This window comes from Danio rerio, chromosome 14, assembly GCF_049306965.1.
Source record: "Danio rerio strain Tuebingen ecotype United States chromosome 14, GRCz12tu, whole genome shotgun sequence".
Lineage (NCBI taxonomy): Eukaryota > Metazoa > Chordata > Actinopteri > Cypriniformes > Danionidae > Danio > Danio rerio.
The window spans coordinates 7580974-7591136 of record NC_133189.1 but is presented as its reverse complement, the minus strand read 5'-3'; the positions used below and the strand labels follow the sequence as shown (position 1 = coordinate 7591136).

Below are 10163 nucleotides of genomic sequence, written 5' to 3'. Positions count from 1 at the left end.
ACTCACGGCAAATAATTGATCACCGGCAGTGTGAAGGTATTTCCCTTGTACAGTCTTAAACATCTTAATCTCTGAATCTGAATCTACAATCTTAAATATCTTAAACTAATTTCGAGAGGAACACACGCTAATGATTAGCTAATCACGATCCTCCAATCAAAGGATCCTAAGTTTCTATTTATCTCTTCTTTTTCTCTCTACAACTATCTTCGTCTTGAAGAAACCCCCTCCCCTTCCACCTTTATTCAGAATAGGTGGTTCGGTGGCCCAGCGACCAGCAGAATTCCAATGGCTCAGGCTCCTTGCGGGAGCATCTGGCGTTTCTGTGCGGAGCTGGCACGTTCTCCCCGTCTCCGCGTGGGTTTCCCCTGAGTTCCTCGGTTTACTCTCAAAGTCTAAATATGCAATACATTATAGACTAAATAAAACGAAGTCTCTTTTACTAGGCGTCTTGCTCTCAGGAAGTTCACCTTGGCCTTAGCTGCGGGGGAGTTTTGAGATCGTCCTGAGCTCAATCTCCCCTCGACCCGCAAAGGGAGGGAGCCCTGGACTCGAGGATCCCTTGAGCTCAGGGCTCTCTCCCGGGACAGCATGCCAAACAAGCTTTTGTAAGTCATGAGTTAGGTGTGAACTCTTGAAGTGAGAGTTTCGGAACTTGTCTAAGGATATTACATCTGAGAGATTTCTGCAACTTTATTACACTATCAAATAAATTACACACTTTATCTATACTGATATACTGTATTCAAACAGCAATCAATGTTGTTAAATTGACATGCAAACATAAAGCGTAGTGCAAATATAAATACTCCTTTATTGACCATAGGCTGTTAAAGAAACAGAAACAGTAGAACATGATGACGTCAGTAATATGCAAATTGATGTATCATGTAATCTAGCAACTTTTAGGGCACAGCTTAGCGCCTTTTCATTGAAAATAGTTGGCAACAGTGCACGCAAAATAAGCGTACAGTTTGATTTCACATGGATTTTTAATGAATTCTTAATGCTGAGAGAGAGGGGTCTGGATGCAGACCTGGTGCAGTGCAATCTGAGCTGCATCCATTGCTTTTTAATGTGCTCACCTTACCCCACCCCTAACCCTACCCCACACAGTGACGTCACTTGCTCCATTTGAGTGCATTGTGTCTGACATATCATCGCTGAGTGATGCAATCTCACCTTGCATTATGAAGGCTGCATCCAGATACTATTGGATACTGAAGGTGCGGCAGGTTGCCAAGTCAGCGGTTTTCCAGTGTGATTAAACTACTTTTAACCACTTCCTGTGGGTTATTTTTAATTTAGTGGGTTAAAGGTTTGGCATATTCCATCATTAATATTTATGCGATTCCATTGAAATAGAATAGAAAAAAACCTTAGTTTGCATGAAACAATTGTTTTTAATTATACAGCATACGACAGACACCACAGGAAGTTGCTGAGACTTTTATTTCAGCAGGTTGATGTACTTCTAGCTGAAACTGAATATTAAGTAGGGGGCAGGGCTTTCTTTTTGCGCATCATTTCCTCATACTTAAACTTAAAGTCAAACTTAAGCTGCGCTCGGTCACACTGGGCTTTTCCTCCTATAGACTTCCATTCATACGCACGCGAATGCGTCAGACCGGAAACGCAGGGTCATGCGTCAAGTTTCGCAGGTCGCTGCGAAACAGAAATTTTAAAACATTGAGCAAATCGCTCGCTTTTTTAATGTCTAATCATCTTGTTTAATCTCGCCCCATTTCACAGCTCAGCACGACAGAATTTCGCACACACAAACTCTAAAGCTGTGGTCACACTGGGCTTTTCCTCCCATAGACTTCCATTCATAAGCACGCAAAGGCGTCAGACCGGATATACGGGGTCATGCGTCAAATTTCGCAGGTTGCTGCGGTGCAAAGTTCAAGCTTGGTGAACTCTGACCTGCGAAATTGCTTCACTTGACTGCATGAGACCAATCAAAGATCAAAACATGACCTCTCTGGACAGAAATTTTAAATATGGAGCAATCGCTTGCTTTTTTAAATGTCTAATAAGCTTGTTTAATCCCGCCCCTTTTCGCAGCGCCGCACGACAGAATATTGTATGCTCAGACTCTAATGTGACCGCAGCTTAATGGTAAAAGAGGGGCTTGGTTAAGAATATTGTGCCTGAATCCACAAACGGACATCAAGAGAGAAGAACCAGCACTCCACACGCAGAAGCAAATGCTAAAACTTTAATTAAAGATTACCAAAACAAACTTCATTTTTTTTTCTTTTTCAGTGGATTAACTCGCAATAATTAATTGATAAACCTAAAGAATAGCGATGTGTGCCAGCAAAATAAACATACATTTCTGTTTCACGTGGATTTTTAATGAATTCTTGATGCTGAAGGGGTTGCCAAATCTGTGGTTTCTCTTCAGTATTCAGCTCCTTTTAATGTCTTGACATGGGTTGTTTTTAATTCAGTGGGTTAAAGGTTAGACATATCGCATCATTAATATTAATACGATTGCATTGAAACATAGTATACAGCAAAATTCAATCAATAATTGAAACAAAAACTGTAAGATTGCACTAAATGATTGCATTTTTATCTAATCACAGTAGAGATGCCATGTCTTGATATATTTTTAAGACAGAATCTTTATAATTACTAATAAACAGTTATTTTTAAACACCCGAACCGGTTTATAATGCAAACGGTGATGTAAAATATGTATCTTACAAACATACAGTGGCCTATTTAGTCTTGGTATTAGGCTAGTTTTGCTGGGAAAACCTTGGTGTGGCCGACACACAAGCACGCCAACTTTTATTAAAGGAAGTGCAATTTCATGATGATGCAAGCGAGTTATGCGGGCAATGCAAAGGTGAGACGTTGCATGCAGTGGGTGTGTGTGTGAAAGTGTGCTTATTGTCGATGAAAACGGCTCACAATGCAGATCACATGTTCAGGACACAGGTGCGCATGTCACATGAGAGAGATCTGTGGAGTTAAAAGCAGGCGACAGACTAGTCTAGACCCGTGCTTTTTCTCTTACATCAAAACATTACAGTATTTGTCACTAGTCCAGTTTTCAAAAATATCCCCAAAATGGGAAACCGGTCCCAACTGCTCTCATGAGGAAATGAGTCATCGTATCACACTGCAGTCTTCCACCTTGAGAACACACAGCGCAGACATGAAAATACAGATGGGGGGTTTTATTATAAAAAGACGTTTTATTATTTTCTTCTTTGGGAGCATAAAAAATAGTCGATTCATACAATGAGAGAAACAATTGATCTCTTATGAAGCAGAATGCTTGCTTAAAATATTTCACATTTCATAAATTGAATATCTGCTAACATTTTACTGGCCGAAGACTTTCCATTTCATAAAAAAAGAAAGCTTGAAATATGACTTTTCGTGACGTTTGCTGAAACAGTACAAATAATAACTTACGTTCTCTTCATTCAATGCATCAAAACTGCATATTATATATTACTAGATACACAATTTAGATTTTCAGTCTACCACGGTTCAGTACTCACTGATTCGACACCGATTACTATTGCTTGTTTTAATAAATAAAATAATATACAGAAATACAACAACACAGACTTTCAAAAACGTTGCCAGTGCATTAGGGCAGGACGAAGTTGGTCTAAATCCAAATAAATATTAATATATATACATAAATAAATAATTTAAAGCATAGCCAGCAACGTTTAAATACACAGTGCACAAGACAGACGAACAAATGCTTATTTTTTTAAGAATACTTATTTCAGACAAGGCTTCATCAGTACTAAAAAAAACTCAGTCGCCTCTACATCCTCGCCATCCATCGCCTCTAAATCTACATTCCCAACCCTGAAGAGTTCCTTCTCATTGTGTATGGAACAGCTCGGCGTCCAGTTCGGGGCAGGTTTTGAGCTCTCCTGCGAACTTCTTTTTTTAATTTTTTAATTTTTTAGCGAGTCTTTAATGAGTCAGGCCCTTTGCTGAGGCGTTTCGACTCCTGCCAAACAAACACGGTCACCATTCAGCTTGCTGTGCCCGCTGCTGCTCCTCACAACATTCAACTTCGCCACTTCATTTTTTTTTTTTTTTTGAGGTAGAATTTCCACACGGTCGCCCTATAATACAACAAGAATGCAGATGTCAGCAGGGCTGAGCCAAAAAAATAAATACTTTACACAGTTTATACAAATGGATGACCTGACTGACCGTTCTTCTCCAGTCTGGTTTAGTGGTGTGGAGCGGCTCCCAGTTTAATCTTCTCCTCATTTTCCACATTATATGCACCTTGCTTGTGAAACCTAAACGTTTGATAGGTTGACGTTAGTAACTCAAATAAATAATGCTGCTTGTTCAGTTAAAATGAGCTGAATCAACAATTCTTGCGTTTTTTTGGGACAACTTAATTGTTTTAGGTTTAATCTACTTAAATTTAAGAACACAACAAGTTCAAGTTGTGTTTGGGACAACATAAAGAAATTGTGTGAATGCTGGGTTCCACTCAGTTCCTTCATGTTGACACAAATAAGCTAAAATAACTTAATTTAAAATAACTTAAAATGATAAAATAACTTAATTGATTTTACCAATTTAAGTTAATTGAACATAAAACAATTAAAAATAACTTTCAAAATACTTTTAATTTTGCTTGTGACATCTAAAATGTGGTTTAAAAACAAACCTGAGTGCCAGGAGGAGGCCAATGATGGTCAGACATAATGAAGAGAGAACCACAGCTACCACAGCAAGGGCTGTAGTGCGGTCATACCCTCCGTCATTCGTCTTCACCGGCAGAGAGAAATCGTGACATCGCTCTCCTGAGTACCCCTGGTCACATCTGTGGGAAGAAATGGAAAGCATTTCAGTCAAACACATTTGGAATTTATAATTGGACATTTATAATGGGAGAAATGGAAAGTGCTTACATGCATGAGGGCCCCTTTAAATCCCTAAAGTACTGGCAGGTTCCGTGGATGCAAAAGTCCTTGTACTTTTTTAGACAGGGGTTTCTTTTCTTGCCTTTTCCCTTTCCTTTTCCCTTCTTTCTCCCGAGCCCCTTCCTCTTTGAGCCTTCAAGTTTCTCCGCGTTCAAAACCGCACTTGGGTCTTTGGGTTGACTTGAAAATGCAACTGTTTAGGTGGAAAAACGTAATTATTCACATTGAAATCTTTACTACAGCATACAGAAAGGAAATCAAACATCAATTATTTACCTATCGGCAACCCATAATCCCCAGAGAACTCATCCTCCTCGTCTTCTTCAACATCATCATCATAGTAATACTCTTCATCCTCCTCCTCATATTCCACAAGCTTGTTGTCCACGGTAGATCTTTTCTCACTCAGCGCCTCCAATAAATCAATCACAGCTGTCTGCGCAGGCCTCTCGCTCTCAAACACAAGCGGTATAGATGCACCTCTCACAGCCACTAAATGGAAAACACAGTAAAAATACATTAAACTTAATTTTTCTGATTTATTAGTGTTTTATGCAATGAAAACCATGCAAATGTGTGATAAATGTTTTGAAATATTAATACTTTATTCATTCAGAAATCATTTTGCTAGAATAAATATGTAAATACAGTGGCTGACACACAAATAAGCACGTTTTAAAACTAATAATAGGTTGTATGCATCACCTAATACCCAAAGAGGGTGCTGAGGGGCTTCATTTACAAAAATCTTGCATGCACAGACACTGAGCTAACGAATGAACGCATGAGACCGAAATAAATACACCCCAGAATATTCTTAAAACAGAATGACTGAATGACATTGTTGATCCATTAATAGATTCACCGGAAAATCCGGTTTTTAGAGGTGGCAGTGTCTGTTAGGTTACAACACAGGGCTTGATATGAACTTTAACATAATCTATTAGTAAACACTAAAGCTATTTTGACATAGCAGTTGATTTTATCATTATACAACAGGCACAGAAACTCCAAGCTCCGAGTCACTGTCTGATATGAGCTACCGTTACTCACCGATGGTAAAGACGAAAAGACGCAAGACTGTTAAAAAGTTCATGTTTTTCCTTCAGGGCAAAAACGACGATATGTTCAGCTTTAAAAATAAAAGTAATCCCTCCGAGACTCGTAATTCCTTTGGAAGTTACAGTAGGTTGTTAGTTTGGGTCTCCGAGTGTCTGCTAACGTTACAGTGAACTTCTCTTGTGCGTCAAGGTTAAAAACTCTGCCGCCGTCCCAGTGGCCACCGCTTAAATATGAACGTGGCCACGCCCATTTTTTTGTGACCAAAATATTTAAATATTTTTGGTTTACACCTTTTATCCCTGGTATGGTTACCTGCAGTTCAATCCCCTAACATATACATTTGAATGTACTAATTTTTTAACAATTATTGTAAGTTATTTTGCTAGATTAGCTCTAGATTTGTAACTTACTGACTAAACTAATGTATATGCAGAAATATATTGTATATCTTCCTACAATAACTATTAATTTAAATGATAGATTTGTGTGGGGTGTGTGTGTGTGTATATATATATATATATATATATATATATATATATATATATATATATATATATATATATATATATATATATACATACATACATACAATACATACATACATACATACAATACATACATACATACATACATACAATACATACATACATACATACATACATACATACATACATACATACATACATACATATATATATATATATATATATATATATATATATATATATATATATATATATATATTTCACTTTCTAGGGCAGAGATGCCCAACCTAGGGCCTGTGGGTCAAAGTTGGCCTATGGTAACCTTTGATTATTTTTTATTTTATAGTTAAGCTATATATATATATATATATATATATATATATATATATATATATATATATATATATATATATATATATATATATATATATATATATATATATATATATATATATCTGAAATTCAGTATTTCAATTTAAATGCTGTAAATTAATCAGATTTTGTTTAAAATGTACATGCGACAGATGCAGAGACTTTAGTGAGTGAATTAAGGCAGATTCTGCTTGACTAGTGTATTCAGCATTGAACTCCGTTGTGTTATCAAGGTAATTGTTTCATAGTTTAGTTTGGTATGTGTGTCTTCGGCCCATGGCTCTGGTTTTAGGGCCTTCATACGAAATGGTTTGGGCCCCCTAGTCCAAAGGGAGAGCTAGAAGATCAGTTATTGACATTTAAAAATAATAATTGATAAAAAAATAAATAAATACTGCAGACACATAGTAAAGGATACAGAAAATTAATGCAATTGGATTACGATAATCTGTTAATTAGCCTATAATTATAATAAATAAAAGATACAAACAATTTTGATACAAAAATACAAAATAGAAAAAAGTTTGAAAAATGATAAAGGAAAAATATTTAAAATGCATTTAAAATGTATCATCAAAATGTAACAAAATAAGTTAAAACGCTATTATTTTATCTATTTATGATATTAGTTCATTCTATTTTATTTATTGATGAACCAGTATGACTTGGGTCTTAATTCAAATTATGCCTTTTATATTTTAGGATGGAGGTCGCTCCATGGTCATACATATATATATATATATATATATATATATATATATATATATATATATATATATATATATATATATATATATATATATAGTCATATGGACATCTATAAAATTATCTACTAGCAGATTCAACTTCTTGGCGGTTCATTCCGCTGTGGCGACCCCAGATTAATAAAGGGACTACATCGAAAAGAAAATGAATGAATGATTGAACTTCATCTGTGCAAATTGCTGTGAATAAATGCATGACAACATTTATAAACAAACAAATAAACATTAAACTGTTTTACAGGTAAGATCTGCCAAAGTCATTGTGTTTAATAGTTCTTAATCCTCCTCATCATCTTTAACCGTGACTGCATTCTTTTATTGTTACACCTATAGAGTCTTTTGGTAGGCTAATCCATTACAATGGTCTTACACCAAGAGAAGCCTTTTTATTCTATTATTGTTTTCAAAGCTCAAGTCAGGCTGGACTAAAATCCTACGGTCTTTAGGCTACTTTTCAAAAGAGATATCTTTCCCTGCTGTTGGACATACATTCAGCAGACAGCATAAAACAGCATGTTATGAGCAGTGGTTTACCAAACAAGACATACTGCGTTCGCTCCTGCCATCTAGTGGATACTTTAATCTCTCACAAAGATAGACCAGCGAATATCCACCCATCCGTCCATCTGTCTATCTAAAAGAATAACATATATTTCAAAGAAACTGGAAGCCTGTAACCATTCGATAATAGGAAAAACAAATGCTAAGGAAGTCAATATTGTGTTACATACACACACAGAGACATTTATTTATTTTTTTTTTAAATTTAATTATTATTTATATATTTATTTATTTTCTGGGTCAGCTTACATTTCAAAGCTGGAGATTTTGATACAAATAATACTATTTTATATTTGAAATACAGAATTCAAATACATGTTTCAAATACTGCCCATCCCTTTATTTATTTATTTATTTATTTATTTGTTTATTTATTTATTTATTTATTTATTTATTTATTTATTTATTTATCTATTTATTTATTTATTCGTTCATTCATTCATTCATTTATATATTTATTCATTCATTCAGTCAGTCATTAATTAAATTCTATATTTATTAATATTTTCAGTCAAGCATTAATTATTTAATTTTTCATTCATTTATGTATTTATTTATTTATTTATTTATTCATTCATTCAATTAGTCATTAATTAATTTCTATATTTATTAATGCATTAATTCATTCAGTCAGTCATTAATTATTTATTTTTTCATTTATTTATTTATTTATGTATTCATTCATTCATTCAGTCAGTCATTGATTAATTTATATATTTATTTATTCATTCATTCAGTTAGTCATTAATTAATTTCTATATTCATTAATGCATTCATTCATTCAGTTAGTCATTAATTAATTTATATATTTATTTATTCATTCATTCAGTTAGTCATTAATTAATTTATATATTTATTAATGCATTCATTCATTTAGTCAGTCATTAATTATTTATTTTTTCATTTATTTATTTATTTATTCATTTATTCATTCATTCATTCATTCAGTTAGTCATTAATTAATTTTTTATTTATTCATTCATTCAGTAGTTTATTAATTTATTTATTTATCTGTTTATTTATTCATTTATTCATTCATTCAGTCAATAATTAATTAATTTACTCATTCGTTGAAGCATTCAGTCATTCATTTCTTTTCGGCTTAGTCCCCTTATTAATCAGGGGTCGCCACAGCGGAATGATCCGCCAACTGCCATACATTTTCATTCACACACTTACACTACGAAAAAATTGTGTACCACGTCTTTAGACTTGTGGGGGAAACCGGAGCACCCATAGGAAACTCACCAACACAAGGAGAAAATGCAAACTCTACTGACCAAAATGCCAACTGACCAAGCCGGAGCTCAAACCAGCGACCTTCTTGCTGTGAGACGATTGTGCTACCCACTGCACCACCATGATGCCCTAATTTATTTATTCATTCATTCAGTCATTAATTAATTTATTTATTTATTCATTCATTCATTCAGTGATTTATTCAGTTATTGATTAATTAATTAATTTATTAATTAATTATTCATTTATTCGTTTATTCATTTGCTAATTTTTTCATTCATTCAGTCATTTATTCAGTGAATAATTGATTTATTTATTCGTTCATTTATTAATTCATTCAGTCATTTATTTGGCCATTAATTAATTTATTTTTTTCATTCATTTATTCAGTAATTTTTATTTATTTAAAAAAATCTGGTTCACATTACATTCCAAAGCTGAAAGTTTTTATACAAATAAAAAAAATACTATTTTATATTTTAAATAAATGTTTTAAATATTGCCCATCCCTTTTATTGATTTAATTTATTTTACTTTAATTTTTTTATTTTGTTTTATTTTTGTTTTATTATTTTTTTTCTGGCTCAACTTACATTTCACAGCTGGAGATTTTGATGAAAACACAAATAACAAAATGTATTTATTTATTTATTTCAGTCAGTTATGTATCTACATTTCAAACTGATGTCTAAAAATACAGACCTGTGTTTCGGGAAGTGTATAAATCTGGTCGCCAATCGATTCGTCTC

At 33.8% G+C, this 10163-nt stretch overlaps 1 protein-coding gene across 1 annotated transcript; it reads right to left on the bottom strand.

Annotated features, from left to right (window-relative positions):
* Window positions 1-3192: 3192 nt before the first annotated feature.
* hbegfa (heparin-binding EGF-like growth factor a) lies at window positions 3193-6140 on the bottom strand. Its single transcript, NM_001111226.1, has 6 exons — window positions 5985-6140; window positions 5208-5423; window positions 4920-5124; window positions 4676-4831; window positions 4204-4295; window positions 3193-4112 (listed from the first exon to the last, which is right to left on the bottom strand). Exons 1-5 carry the CDS (start codon window positions 6025-6027, stop codon window positions 4223-4225), a joined length of 693 nt encoding a protein of 230 aa, NP_001104696.1. The 5' UTR covers window positions 6028-6140; the 3' UTR covers window positions 3193-4112; window positions 4204-4222.
* Between the last annotated feature and the right edge of the window lie 4023 nt (window positions 6141-10163).

Bases quoted from the DNA above. Each gene is read 5' to 3' on its own strand.
- hbegfa (NM_001111226.1), bottom strand. From the start codon at position 6,027: ATGAACTTTTTAACAGTCTTGCGTCTTTTCGTCTTTACCATCG. The intron at 4,832-4,919 runs GTAAGCACTTTC...TTCTTCCCACAG, and splicing joins TTAAAGGGGCCCTCATGCAT to ATGTGACCAGGGGTACTCAG. The intron at 4,296-4,675 runs GTTTGTTTTTAA...TCAAACGTTTAG, and splicing joins GGCCTCCTCCTGGCACTCAG to GTTTCACAAGCAAGGTGCAT.